The 19,984-nt window shown below is 41.4% G+C and overlaps 1 protein-coding gene across 1 annotated transcript in view; it reads left to right on the plus strand.

Moving 5' to 3' along the window:
* LOC137407010 (transient receptor potential cation channel subfamily V member 5-like) overlaps positions 1 to 11,458 on the plus strand; it is a 35,570-nt gene extending 24,112 nt beyond the window's left edge. Inside the window, exons 16-18 of the mRNA XM_068093613.1 lie at positions 549 to 767; positions 10,626 to 10,847; positions 11,273 to 11,458. Of these exons, the coding sequence (XP_067949714.1) occupies positions 549 to 767; positions 10,626 to 10,807 (401 nt within the window). The 3' untranslated portion in view covers positions 10,808 to 10,847; positions 11,273 to 11,458. The remainder of the gene's footprint in view (positions 1 to 548; positions 768 to 10,625; positions 10,848 to 11,272) is intronic.
* The last annotated feature ends 8,526 nt before the right edge of the window (positions 11,459 to 19,984 follow it).

The following is a 19,984-nucleotide window of genomic DNA, read 5'->3' on the forward strand; positions in this document are numbered from 1 at the left end:
TCCCCTATTAATTATACAAGCACAAAGGCTACTTTACTTACATGTACATAGTATTGTATTTTAGACAATCACATTTGAACTGTCTTCTTTTCTTCCCCTGTGCAGAGGAAGGAGCATGAATTTGAGCGATGAAGGTTCTTTTTAACCCCTTTGGTTCAAATGGCTGATACTAGTACATAAAACAATATAATATAATGAAATAATTATAGGCACTATAGTTTAACAATTGATTCACCATGTTTACCACCACACGAGGTCACTTTATTTTGACAAAGTTACTGTTTATTACGAAAGTGCATTGCTACATGCAACAGCAGTAAACCACTGTTGACCAACCACCTTTCCGATTCACACATTTATAAAATTCCACAATAGAAATTGCATTTCTTAACTATAAATAGTAATAATTATTATAAATTCTACCCTAAAAATAAAACAGTTACCTCTAGAAAAAAGACTTTCATTTGCTAGATAAGGTGTTTACAATTTTATGAATTTTGAAAATGTTCACAACTTTGCTTGCAGTAGCTCTCTTATGACTTCAACAGGTGAGTTTAGCACCATGTATGAAGATCTCCAGTACACAACGCATGAAGTCATGGGAAAGGTTGTCTTTGTGTTCTACATGATACTCGTCACCTTGTTGCTCATAAACATGCTGATTGCCATGATGGGCAACACATACACACACGTCAGTGAAACACAGAAAGAGTGGCTACGTCAATGGGCTCATATTGTTCTTGCTATAGAGCAGACTGTCTCTCCGAGTGAGTTGCTACAATATTTCAGCTTTTGGAAGCTATAGCTGATTGTCTTTCTCTGAAAATCAGCTTATAGCTTCAAAAGCTAGAAGATTAATTTATGGCTATTATAGATGTTTTGTAAATCTTTGGCAGAAGTGCTAAAGGACGAATAGGTACTAGATGATCAGTAGGTACTAGATGATGACTAGGTTCTGGATCATAACTAGGTACTAGATGATAACTAGGTAGTAGATGATGACTAGGTACTAGATGATGACTAGGTACTAGATGGTGACTAGGTACTAGATGATGACTAGGTACTAGATGGTGACTAGGTACTAGATGATGACTAGGTACTAGATGATAACTAGGTACTAGATGATAACTAGGTAGTAGATGATGACTAGGTACTAGATGATGACTAGGTACTAAGTGATGACTAGGTACTAGATGATGACTAGGTACTAGATGATGACTAGGTACTAGATGGTGACTAGGTACTAGATGATGACTAGGTACTAGATGATAACTAGGTACTAGATGATAACTAGGTAGTAGATGATGACTAGGTACTAGATGATGACTAGGTACTAGATGATAACTAGGTACTAGATGATAACTAGGTAGTAGATGATGACTAGGTACTAGATGATGACTAGGTACTAGATGATAACTAGGTACTAGATGATAACTAGGTAGTAGATGATGACTAGGTACTAGATGATGACTAGGTACTAAGTGATGACTAGGTACTAGATGATGACTAGGTACTAGATGATGACTAGGTACTAGATGATGACTAGGTACTAGATGATGACTAGGTACTAGATGGTGACTAGGTATTAGATGATGACTAGGTACTAGATGATGACTAGGTACTAAATGATAACTAGGTACTAGATGATGACCAGGTACTAGATGGTGACTAGGTACCAGATGATGACTAGGTACTAGATGGTAACTAGGTACTTGATGATCACTAGGTACTAGATGATGACTAGATACTAGGTGATGACTAGGTACTAGATGATAAATAGGTAGTAGATGATGACTAGGTACTAGATGATGACTAGGTACTAGATGATAACTAGGTACTAGATGATGACTATGTATTAGATGGTGACTAGGTACTAGATGATGACTAGGTACTAGATGATAACTAGGTACTAAGTGATGACTAGGTACTAGATGATAATTAGGTACTAGATGATGACTAAGTACTAGATGATGACTAGATACTAGGTGATGACTAGGTACTAGATGATAACTAGGTACTAGTGTGGCGAATGGCGTCCCCTTACGTTTAGCCAAGCCAAAGCCAAGCCAGAGCCGTGCCGAGTCAAGACCGATCCGAGGCGGGCTGAGCTGTGCCAGGTCCAGCCAAGTAGAACGGAGGCGGAGCTTACTAGCTATATAAGCTTGAACATTTGTGTAGAAGAGCAGAGCTGTTCTGGGCCTGTTCATTGCCTGTTACTTGAGCATTCTTGTACAATTTATGAACTAAGCAGAAAACATATGTATGAACTTATGCACCGAGTATTGTACTAGTCGAGGAAAGTGAAGGTCGCACAAAACCTTTACACGGATGGCAGCAGTGGGATCGCTGACGATCCCATGAACTCCACCACAGGACTCGCATCAGGATCACTGGACACTGGAAGGATCACTGGATTCTGGATAAACTGGGCTGCCTGAAAAATGGCGACACTGCTCCTACTGGAAGAACTTCCTGACAACAGGAAGAAACCCAGAGAGATCTGTGGAAAGTTTTGTGGTATCGGACCCAGTAGATGCACTGGTCCGGGAGCAGACACCTACTAAAGGCTCCAACTGGACTTACCTGAGGAGGCAGCGTGTTCCTACTGGAAGAACTTCCTACGGGAAGAAACCCAGAGAGAGCTGTGGAAAGCCCTGCGGTATCGGAACCCGCAGATGCATTGCTCCAGGAGCAGAAACCGACTAGAGGCTCCGACAGGATTTACCTGAAGAGGCAGCGTACTCCTACTGGAAGAACTTCCTACAGAAACAAACCCAGAGAGAGCTGCGGAAAGCCCTGCAGTATTGGACCTAGTGGATGTACTGCTCCGGGAGCAGAAACCTACTAAAGGCTCCGACAGGACTTGCCCGAGGAGGCAGTGAGCTCTTACCGGAAGAACTTCCTACAGGAAGAAACCCGGAAAGGAGCCGACAGCCACGGACACAGTAGAGGCACTGCTCTGGGAAGAAAGTAGAAACTTACTGAAAACCAGACATGACCAATAGGAGAGCAAGAAGTGCTGACTCGGTAACCGACCGACTAGTCGAGGCACTAGAACAGGTACTACTGATGCCAAGGGCTCAGGAACCGGCACCACATTTTAGGACTCCCCAGTACACTGGAAAGGGAGATGTGGAGTACTTCATCGCTCGCTTCACAGAGGTAGCCGACGCCAAACAGTGGACAGAAGGAGCGACCCAAGTACACCGCCGGGAAGCACTGGGCAAACAGGCTGAGGACTGCAGACGGGCCGAGGACCAAGAAGCCATTCTCAATGCCCTCCGGGCAAGATTCGGGCTCTCTGCCAGGCAGGCACTAAGCCAGCTTAATGCCCTTAGGCGAGAGAGAAGGATGACATTTCAAGAGCATGCTATGGAGGTCGAAAGGTTGGTACGCATTGCGTACGGGGACCTGCCGAATCGACACCAAAATAGTATGGCTATGGAGACCTTCTGCAGCTCACTAAGGAACCCTGCCTTGCAGCGACATCTGTTGGCTGTACATACTTCCACGCTGGCTGATGCTGGGGCTGATGATACGGGCTGGGAACAACTACCTCCAGATCCAAGGAGGTGAGCGTAAATCCACCAAATCTTCGGTACGAACCCTGGAAGGAGGAACCTCCCACCAGGTGAACTTGACCGAAACTGATGTTATAGGATGACTAGCCCGGCTGGTCCAAACTCTCATGGACAAGGTGGAATGGTTCCAGGAGCAGGTTCGCACTCTAAGCAAGAGGAGGAGCAAGCCAGCTACCCTTTGTTAGAAATGTGTGCAACCGGGGCACGTACGAAAGAATTGCCCTCGCTACACCAAACCGGCTTTGGGAAACAAAAAATGGTCACAGCAGTAGCTCTGACTACTGTCTGTACCAAGGCCAAACAACCCTGGAAACACAATAGGACTACACGGGATTCAGTGACAGCCAACGGTTGGTCTCAACCAGCAAGGACTAGGCCGAGGAAAAAACATGCACAGGAAAGGCCTGTAGAGACACGAAACTACTACCAGTCTTTGAGTGAGGCCAATCTGAACATTCCCACTGTCTCGGATACCACCTACGCCCCTCTATGCAAATGGCAGGGACGTAGCCCTGAAGGAAGGAAAGGAAGGAAGGAAAGGAATGAAGGAGGGTGACCCCCAAATCCCCTCCAACCCAGACAGCAAGAACCACCCCCACTGGACCGGATAGTCGGAAGCCTACCTTAAAGGTGGCATGGCCGACCCTTTCTCCGCCTTGGGCATGGCAATCACAGAAGCCGCGGGCCTACCCCGGACGTAGGACAGCCTGAGGGACCGACCCCGCCCCACTGCAGAAAGGATGGCTCCCAGGCCTCCCGGAATATGTCTTGGAAGAACTCTAGGACGCAAGCCCTCAGCCGACCTCACTCCACCAGCTATTTCCTTCTAGGAAGAGTGGAGGGGCGGCCCATCCAGTTTCTTTTGGACACAGGATGCACCATAAACCTGATCAATAAGCAGGTCTTCGACTGATTGCCAGGAGCCATACGGGACCAACTCGAGGAGAGTGACAGCCATGGACTATTGGCTGATGGAACAGGGCTCCCCTTCTACAGGATAATCCGTCTGGCCATCTGCCTGTGAGATGTAAAAACAGAGGAAGTCTTTGTAGTTACCCGTCTGAGTGAGGACGCCATACCTGGAATGCCATTCTTCTTGGCCCATCAGTGCTCTCTCGAATTTGAGCAGCCGGTGGTCCGAACGGATGGCAGACAGCTAGTCTGCACAAATTGACATGAGTGGCTGCTACAGAGCAAGGTAAAGGTATAAGGGAAGTAGTGGTTCTCACCCGGACAGAGATGGCAATACACTGTCGCATCACCATGCAAAATTACTGGCCCATGGGACTGATCGAAGGATTTCCCGACGGACCTCTGATAGCAAATAGCTTGAATAGGTGGGGACCCAGGGGACAGGTCATCACCCGCTGCATAAATGCTACAGAGTGGCCATTGACTTTTCGGTCCGGAGCCACTATCGGCACTTACTTACACAAGAGTGGAGACCCTGCAGGTTGAAGAGGATGATCCCTTACTGTGTGACGACAGTCCGACTTCAATCAATGGAGTGCCGGCTCACCTTGAGGAACTGTTCCAGGCAGCCAGGCCAAACTGTGAGGAATCAGGTCAAACAGCGAGGTTGGCTTCCTTGCTGAGTCGATATGCCACCGTGTTCAGTACAGGTGACGACGACGTAGGAAGTACCACCGAGGTGGAACATTCCATTCCACTTAAGGAGGGCGCCCAGCCAATCCGACAAACCCTCACAGACTCGGACCGAAGAAGGAGGCCGAGGCCGAAAGGCAGGTTCAGGATCTGCTCAAGCGGGGGCTGATCGAGCCAGCTGGAGGAGCTTGGAGCTCCTCTGTGGTGTTGGTCCGGAAGAAGGACGGGAAGTTGGGCTTCTGCTTCGACTACCAGCGTCTAAACGAGCAGAACGCCTACCCGCTACCCAGGATCGACGACAGCCTGGACGCCCTGGCCGGCAGCCGCTATTTCAGCACGCTCGACCTGGTGAGCGGGTACTGGCAGGTACCCCTGGATGCAGAGGCGCAGAAGAAGTCGACCTTCTCGACACGGTCCAGATTATGGAAATGGAAGGTGTTGCCTTTCGGACTGACGTCCGCCCCTGCCACCTTCCAAAGACTCATGGAACGTGTGCTACACGGCCTCCACTAGAGAAAGCTGCTACTATATCTAGATGATATTATAGTCATCGCCCCGGACTTCGATACGCATCTGCATCGGCTGGAGGAGGCTTTCCAGAGACTCAACAAGGCCGAACTGAAGTTGAAGCCATCCAAGTGCAAACTATTGCAACCCCAGGTCCGCTACCTGGGCCACATAGTAAGCCAGGACGGAGTCTCTACAGACCCCGACAAGGTGAAAGCAGTCACGGGATGGCCGACCCCGCGCGGAGTGAAAGAACTCCAAGAATTCCTCGGGACGGTCGGCTATTACCGACAATATATTCTGGAGTTCGCCACTATAGCGCATTCCTTGCACCGACTGACTGCAAAAGGAGAGCCCTCGAGATGGACGGAAGGAGAACAGATCGCCTTCAACGCACTGAAGGATAGTATCAGCACCGCCCCGATCTTGGGCTACCCGGATCTACGGAAGCACTACATCCTGGACACAGATGCCAGCGGATGTGGAGTGAGGGCCGTGCTGTCCCAAGTACAGGAGAGCTGCAAGAAAGTCATTGCCTACTACAGCAAGACCCTCACCTGCTTGCGGTGATAAAGGCAGTGAAGCACTTTCGGCCATATTTGCATGGCCAGGAGTTTCTCTTACGGATGGACCACGCGTCACTCCAGTGGCTATGCAGGAGGAGGGATCTCTCGAACCAGGTAACCCGGTGGCTAGAGATCCTGGCTAAGTTCCACTACGTCTTGGAGCATCGGTCAGGGACTCGCCACGGGAATGCAGATGGGTTGACCAGACAAACCTGCGAGGACTGCCGGCAATGCGCGAGCATTGAGCAGAGAGACGGGGACCCTAACAGAAAGAGTTGGCAAGGGAACAAGGGCTGTTAGCCACGTGGGTGCCTGGATAGCACTGACCAGTTGCCTGGATGGGACTCCCGCTCTTGACAGGGCGGGATCGACTCTGGGCAACGTCGCATACCCCGGAGGGCCGGACAGCAACTCGCACTGGACTCCCGCTCCAACAGTGGCGGGATTGAACCTGGGTGCCGGAGGTTCCTCCGAGGGGCTACCAGCCACACCAGAGATAACAGGACCAAAGGGCGAGCTGGCAAGGACACAGGCCACAGGACAAGGACCATCATGTAGTGGCCATCATGCATCGCGCAATCGCCACAGGGAAAGAGGTGCCAGCAGAACATGTGAAGTCGGGAGAAGAGAGCTGGATATCCTGCATCACATGCGAGGCTTTCTGCTCATACGACAGGAAAGCGTGCTGGAAGCACGCATGGCCCTGCAGGGTCACGCCAGATGGTGCGCCATCTGCCCCCGGCCATGCGAAAGACCACGGTGTGGCAAGCACACACCCTGGCTCACTCTGGGGTGGGTAGAACGATAAGAGTTGTGAAGGCGAGTTGTGAGGTGTGCCAGGCTGCAAAGCATGGAGGGACAAAGGCGGCCGAAGGAAAAGGAAGGCTCTACACCAGACAACCCAGGCAGAAAGTGGCCGTGGACCTGGTGGGGCCACTTCCGGTCACTCCTAGGGGGAACAAGTGGGTGCTGGTCCTCACCGACCACTTCACCTGATGGCAGGAATCACTGGCACCACCTGACGCCACGGCCTGGTGGTCGCAAACGCACTGGATGAGCGGGTCTTCTGCTACCTGGAGTTACCCGAGCAGATCCACATGAACCAGGGGGCGCAATTTGAGAGCCAACTGATGGCCGAACTGTGCCAACTCTAAAACGTGGAGAAAACCCATACGACTCCTTATCACCCACAGGCGAACTGAATCGTTGAACGGAACAATCGGGGACTCGGAGACTCCTTGAGGGTACTACTTTTGACCCGGGAACAGGACGAGTGGAACCTGCTGCTTCCCTAACTGATGAAGGCATACCGAGACACCCCACACTTCGCAACCGGAGAGACAGCCAACATGTTGATGTTGGGACGGGAGCTGAGGTTGCCGGACCAGCTGGAAAGCCACTCACCACCAACCGAGTTCTTTCCTGCCCACGAGTACGCTCTTAAGGTGCAGCGGAGGCTGCAGACAGTGCATGAGGCGCTACGACAAAGTCAGATGGAGGTGAGACAGGAGGACCGAGAGAAGCCACCGCTGTACGCTCCAGGCGACTGGGTATGGCTCACGAATAGACGCCGGAGACGGGGAGAAAATCCCAAGCTGCGGGCAAAGTTCGTAGGACCATACCAGGTCCTGAAGGCCTGGGGGAACCACACATATCTGATGGAACGACAGGACCAGTTTTCCATTCAGAGCGAAGAAAGGCTGAAATTTTATCATGCTTGCCTAGAAAGGTTGGGGCAAGCCCCGGCCACCTTGGAGCCAAGGAGGGGTTCTAACATGAAAGGAGCTCGACCCAGCAGGCTGGAGAGGAGGCAGGAGGTCAGAATAGACCCTGTACCCATAATTCCACCCCCAGCTGAGAAAAGTTGCTACTAGAAGCTGCAGAAAAACGAGGGCAGGAGATAACTCCGAGAGAAAATCCGACCGGACCAGAGGAAGGAGAAAGCCAAAGACGCCCTCCGAGCTCCAAAGAAATCAATCCGGCCACGCGGGAAAAAGTTCTGGGAGAACCTGAAGCAAACCCGGTAGAGACCGAAGGGACCACAACACCAGATCCCATCAACCTCGCAATCCAATCAACTCCAGTCTGGCACAATCCGAGACCAGCCCAAACAACTAGGAGACCGGAACGGTACAAAGATGGTGTATGTTATTCTATGGAATTGCCGGAAAACGGTCTGAAGGTCGTGCGGGAAAGTTGTAAAACGGTTCTCACGGACGCAACCAAGGCTTTCCTTTTAAAGCCCTCGTTTTTTCTGGATGACATCAATATGCTTGATAAGATGGATAGCGAAGGCAACACATCACTACAAGACTTATTGACTTTGGTCACAATTAGCTTGCAAGAAGCTGGAGAAGGAATGGAGAGGCCAACACTGGCAAACATAGTGGCCTACAAGGAGGACAACACAGAGCTAGATATGACACAACAACCGGACTCTGCCGTCTTAGAAATTACCGAAGAAGGAGCAGAGGCGTTGTTAGATGCAACCCTAACTGAGGTGAGAGTGGAGGATCTGCTCAGTGAGGCCATGCCAGAAGAAATGGAAGAGGAGTGCCGGGTGGCTGCTGTGCGCACTAAGAGGAGACGAGTCAGCTTCCCCTCACCAGAGTTGTCCACTTCTCCGCCGGCTGTTACTGTTAGAGAAAGCACGCCCGTAAAAGAACTGGAGCCAGAGGAAACCAGGCCGTGGAAAAAGACAATAGTAAGGACTATCAAATACCTGTCTTCTCGGACGGTCTCACGAGCAGAGGAACAGGTGAAGAACGGGAGTTTATAACCAGTTTACAATGCCAGTTTACAACCAGCACCCGGCGGATCCACTTTGATGTCTTACAACACTACCTCGTGTTTGTGTGCCCCTGTGACTGGCAGCACGTGTCAAAAGACCAAATGCTATTACACCACGCTACTCACCAACAGGGAGGAGTAGAGCCGGTGATGTATCTGGTTGACCAGGACTCCTGGGAGCAGTTCTGTTAGGAGAACAAGCGAGGATCTCTGACGATGGCTGCCTGCTCTCCACTACTAGAAGAAGGAGGCACCGTAGCCCGCGAAAAGGAGTCCAGCAGGCCAGGACTCAGCTGTGCCCCTCAGCCCGGGTTCGCCCGGCCTCGACCAGGAGGAGCCAGACAGCCTTGAATCCCGCTGGGTCCCGGAAGCTGGCCGAGATAGTGGGAAGGACTCTAGCTAGCCAGACACTCCTGCAGACCCAGCGCAGCCAGGCCCGGCTGTTAGCACAAGACGCCCAAGAGTAAACGAAGGCTGCCGAGACAATGCAGACGGTCTTACGGCAGAGACACTTGGAGGGCCGGAAGCGCCAGCTACTGCTGGAGGAGGTGGAGCGCCTCCGCTACGGAGCCCGCCAGCATGAGGCCCTGGGCCAACTGGTGCTCTCTCAGGACATAAATTGGAGACCTTAGTCACCAATGGAGGGGAGTGTGTAGCAGATGGCATCCCCTTACGTTTAACCAAGCCAAAGCCAAGCCAGAGCCGTGCCGAGTCAAGACCGAGCCAAACCGGGCCGAGCCGTGCCGGGTCCAGCCAAGTAGAGCGGAGGCGGAGCTTACCAGCTATATAAGCTCGAACATTTGTGTAGAAGAGCAAAACTGTTCTGGGCGTGTTCATTGCCTGTTACTTGAGCGTTCTTGTACAACTTATGAACTAAGCAGAAAATATATGTATAAACTCATACACCGAGTATTGTACTAGTGGAGGAAAGTGAAGGTCGCACAAAACCTTTACATTAGGTGATAACTAGGTACTAAATGATATCTAGGTACTAAATATAACTAGGTACTACATGTAGATGATGACTAGGTACTAGATGATAACTAGGTACTAGGTGATGACTAGGCACTAGATGATGACTAGGTACTACATGATAACTAGGTACTAGACGATAACTAGGTACTAGATGATGACTAGGTACTAGATGATAACTAGGTAGTAGATGATGACTAGGTACTAGATGACGACTAGGTACTAGATGTTGACTAGGTACTAGATGTTGACTAGGTACTAGATGATGACTAGGTACTAGATGATAACTAGGTAGTAGATGATGACTAGGTACTAGATGATGACTAAGTACTAGATGTTGACTAGGTACTAGATGATGATTAGGTACTAGATGATGACTAGGTACTAGATGATGACTAGGTACTACATGATGCCTAGATAATTAGATAGTTATATAGGGTGCTAGTATACTAATAAGAGATTGGTATTTTAATATTGTGTATAAAATTGATAACATGCTGCAAAGTGTTTGCTCAAAAACAAACAGTTAATAAAAAAGCCTATAATCTTTAATTAACAAACAGCACAAATGTTAAAAATAAAGATCTTACAATTTTGGCTACAGACGAAAGAAAAGAGCAGCAACTTAAATATTCTCAGCCAATGAAAAGGAAAGATTCAGCACAAGTCAGCAAAAGTGAAGCAAGTCAAGCAGATGATGACTTGCCCAGAGCCTTTGTTAATCGCTGGCATAAGACAGCAGAAGAAAAAGAAGAGTTGATGAAAGGAAAAGAAGAAATCAAATAGAAGCAAAAACATACAATTATGAGAAAAGCTGCAAAATCTAGTAAGATTTTTATTTCTATCGTAAACATGTTTAAGAGTTTTCCACAGATGTATTTGAAGAAAATAGCAATTAGCCAGCTAGCAGTGTCTCAAGGGTCTACTAAAGAGGCTCAATCAACTTCATAGTCCTCTCAGAATATAGATATGGAAAGTACCGTTGACTATCAATTATATAACTATTTTAAACTGGTGCACATTACATGGTTTCAACAGACATACCATCAGACTTTATTCTGCGCTTTGAGTTGAGACGAACAACTTTTGATACTTTCATCTTTACTGCCAATTTTTCTGAGTGCAAAGATTGTATTTATTATTGTGAAATTTGATAATCAAAACGCTGCAATGTTTCTGTGGATAGAATAGTTTCCGTCAAGCTCTTATTGTTCTGTCAATAAGCACTAAACTGAACATTTTCTATTGTAGGAAGAATATGAGTGATTGCATGAATAGTCTTTAGAATCTCACCTCGCATTGTCTCCATCATGAGTTATTTGGCACTGTTTTTGATTTTTGAATTTTCTCAGCTTGTTCACAAATCTTTAAACACCCAGTTGGCATGTACTTATCTACTGATTTATGTGCTGGTTCACTGACATTTACAAACCTGGATATTATATTTGTGGCTTTATCTACAAAAACATAGTGATAACAGTAGGAACAAATTTATATTATTTTCCATCACTAAAGATGTTTCTAAAATATTTATTATGCGTTAGTAATATATCTTTTTGTACACATAAAAAGTTTTATACATTGTATGTTTTAATATTTTACCATTTATATGAGTGATTAAATTTATGATAGTAATAAATATTATACACAGCCTTGCAATCACAGCTAGTAAAGTTAGTGCCAGTTGTTGGTTAGCTAACCTTACTCCTAAGTAATTAGCTGCAGCAAGAAACTGATTGTTAAAACATTAAAGAACAAAAATATGGAGCATAACAGTAAGTCCTTGGTAAGTGAGACATGCAGACATGTGGACAGGTAGACAAGTGGATGAGTGAACAGGTGGGTGAGTAGACGAGCGGATGAGTGGACGAGTGAATGAGTGACTGGTATGCCATGTAATACTTTGGCTGAGATCAAACATAGAAATAAACCTGTTTCAATAATAACACTAGTTACAATTTGAATCAATCGGATTTGAAATGACAAGCTTTTAAAATACATTTAATTTATGACATCTGACCCAACAAGTAGACAGTTGCTACAACAGAGTCACAATGAATCAATGTTTCACTGTTAGTAAAAGTGTATTTTAGTCGAACGTTTAAGGATTACACGTAATCATAAGCCTTGCTAAAGGATCACGTATACTCATAAGCCTTACCAAAAATCCCATCTATTCATAAGTTTTACCAAGGATCACAGGTACTCATAAGCCTTGCTTAAGGATAGCAGGTACTCATGACCTTTGCCCATAGATCACAGGTACTCATAAGGATCACATATGCTCATGAGCCTTGCTCATATCTCAACAAAGAAACTTGCTAGAAAGTCAGCTCTTATCTCGAGTTTTGTGTATGTTAAAGCAGTCGTATGTAAAGGTATGACTGTACTAGTTCATGAAGACCAAACAGATGGTTTTTTGAGCTATGACAAAAATAGTGAACGCAAAAAAGTGGTAATTCGTTCGAAAAAACTTTTTAACCACAAAAGGTTTATCTATATTGATGCAATCTAGTCACTATTAGTGACACTTCTTGGAAATTTTTCTACTGATCATTCTTTTGTAAATATAATTTTCAGTTTATCATCTGTAGTTTGGTCTGTCTAGCTATAGCGACTAGAATCTAGCGATCCCGCAAAGGATTTGATATTGGAACCTCCCAAGCAATAGGCTATTACCAATCCAATTAAGCTACCCGTGATGCAACGGATAAGTCATAAGTCTTGAGTCATTATCAGGGCTAAAATACACATAGCACTCTGCATTACGCATCATCACTAAAGCTTGCTCTCACGACTCTTACAAGTAAGTTTATTGTTCAAATTAGCTATTGGCAATGTGCCAGGCTAATGGCAAGCGTCAGGCAACTACACTATGTGCCACTGTTTATAAGTTGTTTTTATACCCTTGCAACACGAGGCATTTGTAATTAATAAGTTAAAACAAATTTTTCATAAGAAAAAACTTTAATTGTTTTATTTTGTTATAAAGCACAAAAGCCAGTGAGACCTAAAAAAACAAATGCCATATGAAAAGGTAAAAACAACAAAATACAAAGAAAAACGACAATGTTCAAAACTAAATTATACGTGGACCACCATTTGAGTGAGAGTGTAATTTTAGATAGCTATTTTAACCTTTTGTCAGTAACATTATCGTTTAAAATCCTGTTAATTGTGTATTTTAGTTGTTTGACTTATCGAATAAAAAAGTAACTTTTACTGGTAAACATCAGTATTGCTTACAATAGCTTAACACCTCTCTACTACCTAAACAAGTAATAATCAAATTAGTACCCACAAGCTAAGCAAAAGTGCACAAACTGAACATAGTCAAAATAGAATAAAATGACAAAGCAAATGTTACACTGATGTGTGTAGATTCGAATTAGCTATGAGTAACATAATTTCTCCATATCTATCCATGACAATAAAATAGTAAGCAGAATTGTTCCTATAGCGTAAAAGTTTTCAACCTTTCACAAAAAATACATATATTACAGTCTCATCTGCTTTTCAATTATTTAACTTGTTTTGAATCTTATAGACCTCGAGCCCGTGTTATTCTGACACCATGTAGTATTATACTAAGTAGATACCTGGTAGTATTAAGACTAGTCCGTGCAGCAGCCAAGTATTGTCTGCAGTCATAACTCCCTAGATGAGGAATGCCTTGCAGCTGCCCCAATTTATTTCTTTCTCATCATCCGGTTATTATTGACTAGTCACCACTCCTTATAGTTTTTCCTAAATAAAAAATGTGTAAAAATAATTACCTTAGAATATTAATGCTCTACAGAAAACAAAACAATATATAGTCCTAGATGCGCTACAATCTCAAATTGCGAAGTCAGCAATGCTAGCAGACATTATGAAGATCATTTTTATTCTGGATATTTTACTCTAGCACAATCAGCGATCCTCATAAATACGTTTTTACAAACATTGAAAAAACAACTCTGATATGACCGAGCTTACACAAAGAGTTGTCTGCTCTATACGAAGTTCAGTCCTGTAGCTTCTTACAAAACGATTTTTTGTTTGTTTCAACTTCGACACTCATTAGCATATAGTGAACTTACTGTACATACATATTGTACACTTCGACACTTATTAGCATATAGTGAACTTACTGTACATACATATTGTACACTTCGACACTTATTAGCATATAGTGAACTTACTGTATATACATATTGTACACTTCGACACTTATTAGCATATAGTGAACTTACTGTACATACATATTGTACACTTCGACACTTATTAGCATATAGTGAACTTACTGTATATACATATTGTACACTTCGACACTTATTAGAATATAGTGACCTTACTGTACATACATATTGTACACTTCGACACTTATTAGCATATAGTGAACTTACTGTACATACATATTGTACACTTCGACACTTATTAGCATATAGTGAACTTACTGTACATACATATTGTACACTTCGACACTTATTAGCATATAGTGAACTTACTGTACATACATATTGTACACTTCGACACTTATTAGCATATAGTGAACTTACTGTACATACATATTGATTATATATGAAGCTAAAAAAAAGTTGAGTTGCAAATACTAAAACACTGCTTACCTTATGTATTTATTTATAACTGAGGTAAAGCTAGATACATGTAAATTACTAGCAGACACAGTTGCTGGATAAAGCATCATCTAATTTTTTAGTTTTAGTTGCTTTGTTATCCTTGTTAGTTAATAAACAAGGCTAAAGTAATTGTGTTGTAGAACATAGACTGACAGAACTCTACGGCAAGTTCTCGATGTACCACTAAAAGGTATTCAGAAAGTTTACTTGAAGGTTTTTGATGAAAGCCATTTTTACAAATGTGAACAGCTTATACGTATAACAATAAAAGCAGATGTATGTATAACTGATGAACCAAATTTCAAATGATTGTAAATATATCTATATATATGTTCCTTTTTCTACAAAATCGAATTATAAATTTTACTTTTGATCTACATGTACTAAACATTTGAGACAACCTTGCCGTTTAAAGAGGGATTTTGTTTTGATTGAGTGCTATTGTCTGTTGGGAGCTGCAATTTTGATGTTCTTTCTGACCATATTATCAGCAACATGTTCATATTAAGGTTATACAAACAATAAAGCTGAAAACATGTTCCATATATGAATACCTTTCTGCATTTATGTATTGTAAGTGCTTCATCTTTTATAGCTGCATACCTTTTAATGTTCTAATTAAATATAATTTCACTTGTCTGTTTCATATATATTTTTATTTCTATAGCCACTGCATAGAGAAATTTACATCTATGCATTTTGGTATCCACACCGTTTCATCTACATTTAAACATTTTATACACAACAGATTGTGTAACAAATTATTCTAATCAAGTCTACTCTCTACCTAACATTTTATGTGAGCAGAGGTGTTCTTTTGTTATGATTAAAAAAGAAGTTTTGTCATAAAAATTAATCAATTATTGCCTGATTTTCAATACCTGCATCAAGTCTGTTTGATTACTGTGACCGTGTACATCCCTTCATGGCTAGCTTGAAAGGTAAGTATTTTTCTCAGCACTGCATAAAAATACTAGCTGGAGCACTTTTGTGTCGCACATTGATCTTTTTGAAGATTATGAGACAACAAAGTTGTTTGATAGCAATAAGTCAATTCTCATTGGTAATGGGAGTTATCTCTCTTGTCGGCTCTAAACTGCGCTAGCAAAGCTTCAATAGCCAAACCATTACTCAGCATGCACCTGAGTAGAATTAGTAGCTATACAAGTACTAAAGTGGTCATGTAATAGTTAAACATGCACCAAAACTGATATTCCATGCTAAGCTAGTTCCAGCACATAGCGCAGAACATCAAACGCTCTATTCATAATATTTGCTTGTACATGTACTTAACTCTGGTTTGTCTAGAACCTCAAGAATCAAAAAAGCTGATCTAAGCGCCATTAATAGAAATTCTCTGTCAAGTAGAAAGTTTGTTTAACCACCTTTCAAAAACCTTAAGACGGAAATAAGACATGAAAATATTTTAAAAGATTAATTTTATGGACGTGTCAAATATGCAAAACAAATTTCTTGTGATGATTGAATCAAACTGGACTGTCTTATGTTGTTTTCTTTCAAAGTTCACCTCGCTTTACATAGTACTCTAATTTATTTAATAATTTATTAAGTACTCTAATTTATTTATAATATTTGCTTGTACATGTACTTGATTTTGATTTGTGCTGATCTCTAAAATTAAAAAAGCTGATCTAAAAGTTATCAATAGAAGTTTTTTGCCAAGTGGAAAGCTTGCTTTACTGTCTTTCAAAAACCTAAAGACAAAATAAGACGTTTTTAAAAAATGGATTTTATCTGTAAAGAACATTTTTAAAAGACATTAAACAATTAACTTTAATACAATTACTGCAAACTAAAAAAAATAAAAATCATGATTATGTTGATTAAATGATAATAATTTGTCTTTGGAAGTGTGTATATAAACACATCACCGCTTTAACTGAAGTTATCCTTCCAACCTTTAAATACAGCAATACTGGTACCTCTTGATGCTGGTACAAACATAAAAATGAGATGTCGGACTGTTTTTGTGACAGACCTTGATTGAGTGAAGAGAGAATGTAGATGCTATTCTTACTAAATATAATACATCAGTCTCGGTGTGAAAATTTTAAACTGCCTGTCAAATATGCAAAACACTTTCCCAAAGACGATTAAATCAAACTGGACTGTCTTATTTTGTTTTCCTTCAAAGCTTTCTCCGCTTCACATAACGCTCTAATTTACTCTGTTTAGGAGCTCATTGTTAATGTCAACAATAGCAGTCAGAGCACTCCATTCAAGTTCAAGTGATTCTTATGAACTAGAAGAAAAGAAAGCAATGCTATATGAGGTCAGAGCCGTCTTTCACTAGCCGATATAGAATTGAGTGAAAGTATTGATTAGTCCAACTACAACAATTGCAAGCAAACTAAGTGTGATATATCGATGTTTTAACTAACTAAAAGCTTTTCTGCGTATGACACAATAGAGGGGGTGTACGCTAATCAGCCTATTTTCGGTTAAGTACTCAGGCTCATCACTGATAAAATCAATGGATATTTATACTAAGCTGGTGTACAGAGTTTATTAAAGGCCTATCGACAGCAGCAGCAAAGGAATTACACAGCGGGGTAAAGTATTAAACAATGTTTGATGATTTGAAGATATCTTTCACAAGCTAAGTGGATCTGAACACTACAGGAAGTAGTTCGCAGGTGAGTGTTTATTAAATAGAACTATGGGTATCTCTTGTGGTTCTTGTAGTTATAGCGACTGCTTTTGATCATTAGTTCTATGGTTGATCAATGTGGAGTTATCCTCAAGACAATAGACTGATCCACTTAGAGTGAATCACACATAACCAAAGTGAATTGGATTTATTGAATCAAATGGATAATACAAAGGAATTTCCACCGATATACTTTTAACTCTACACTACGATATAGGATAAGGTTAAGATAATAAGCACTGAATTTTACTAATGATATACGGGTGGGATGTATATCATTGAGTTCACTGTGCCCTCTTGTTCACGGACTAAAATATTATGGAATAATTCTCATCTCTGAGATCTCACTCAGCCTTTGATACAGCACTATGCAACCTTAACTATACACACCTATATGTAATATATATATATATATATATATATATATATATATATATATATATAATATATATATATATATTACATATAGGTGTGTATAGTTAAGGTTGCATAATGCTGTATCAAAGGCTGTATATATATACAGCCTTATATATATATACAGGCTGTATATATATATATATATATATATATATATATATATTTGTACATATACATATATATATATATGTATTTGTACATATATACATGTACATACGTACATGTACTAGCTGTGCTACCCGGCATTGCCCAATTAATAAAAGAAATTTCAACAGGAAATGTATTTGTATTTAACATATAACAAAATTTGCCATTTTAACTTTCAAACTACATATCATGAGGAAAATGTTTTGTGCAAATGAAATAAAAAAAATAAATAAAACAACTATAAAAGGGTTTAGATGTAACTGTGAAAAAATTAGCAAGTAATAGCTAAAATAAATCTGTTTTGCTACGACTTCAATAAAAGTTGATTCGGTGAGGATGCAGTTAATACGAACTGAGAAAACAAAATAAAAATCCTGAATATTATGAATTAATAATAACAGTTCATGCATAAAAGTGTGTGTGTATAAATAAGATTAGTATTTCACCAGAAACTATCCATCAAAACTTTGAATATGACGATACTTGTACCTCTCAGTAATGGTCCAAATGTAAAAATGAGATATCGTACTGTCTTTGTCTGACCAAACGGAGAGAGAATGTCAAGGCTCTTCTTACGGAGATAATACAACTATCCGCATGAAAGAAATTGACTTTGATCGCGGCTATAGCAATTGATCCATACGAAAAACTGAAAGTCAAAGTTCAAGAATACATGAAAAAGCATCATGTTTCATAGAGTTGATAAAGTTTCAAATAATACCTCATATAGCGTGTACATACGGTATACTGTATATAATAGCGCCTTTGATCAATGCGCTTTGTATAGCTCAGTGGTAGAGTGCGTGAATTTAAAACTTGTGGCTGGAATCTCTGTGAGTTCAAATCCATCATAATACAAAATTTCAAGGTTTTAATAATTATAGCTGGACATTCACAGACACATATACAAATACACACAAACTTTGAGAAATATATGTGTATATATATATATTTCTCAAAGTTTGTGTATATAATTGCTATGCAATTGGATTTATTTTTTGTTTTGATTTATTTTTGATTTATTTTAATTTGATTTATTTTTTATTTTATATATATATATATATCTGGACTACTGAATGCCTGGCGTTTTTCGAGGGATATAAAATTATTTGGCACCAGCTCATTTTTACTTAACAGATACGAGCTTTATCATTCTAACTTTTAAACTTCATATCATGAAAAAATAGTTTTTTTCAGCTAAAGTAAACTGGTAGCAAAATAAAACAACTGTAAAGGTCTTTAAATGTCAACTAATTAGCAAGTAATGGCTAAATAGTCTGTTTTGCTGCAATGATTACAATGAAAAATGATTCAATTTTGATACAATTACTGCAAAGTGAAAAAAATAAAAATCATGAATATGTTGATTAAATGATAAAAATTAGTCTATGGAAGTGTAAATATAAACACTTTACCGCTGTAACTGAAGTTATTCTTCCAACCTTTGAATCTATAGTGATACTGGTATCTCTCGATACTGATACAAACATAAAAATGAGATATCGGACTGTTTTTGTGACAGACCATGATTGAACAAAGAGAGAATGTAGATGCAATTCTTACTAAATATAATACAACAGTTCCAGTGTAAAAGTTTTAAATTTAATAGTTTTTATTGATCACCACAAGAAAGAATCAGAAATAAGAGCTAGTAATAGGGCATTTATCGATCACCACAAGAAAGAATCAGAAATAAGAGCTAGTAATAGGGCATTTGAAACTGAAACATCATATTTGAAAATTACAAATTAAAAAAATAAGTAACAAACTTTGAAATGGTTTAAAAAATTTTAAAAAGCAAAATAAACGAAAAAGGTAATATTAATTAATAGCAAAAAGTGCATCCTCATTTAGTGATAAAGATAAAAACAGCTAAGAATGATAATAAAGGCGTAACCTTATGGCTAGCTGCCCGTGTCTGCAAACTCGCGCTGACAATCTTCGTGAGCTCAAATCTAGTATGAAGCACATTTTCCGTACCTAAAACTTCATCACTATAACTAGACAGATGACCGACTGAGATTTATATGTATATATTATAGTAAAGAGTGCTTAGTTCTAGGTTCGTGTATTTAGGAAACTTGATTGAGCAGAAGTGCTGGCATC

This window comes from Watersipora subatra, chromosome 10, assembly GCF_963576615.1.
Source record: "Watersipora subatra chromosome 10, tzWatSuba1.1, whole genome shotgun sequence".
Classification (NCBI taxonomy): Eukaryota; Metazoa; Bryozoa; class Gymnolaemata; order Cheilostomatida; family Watersiporidae; genus Watersipora; species Watersipora subatra.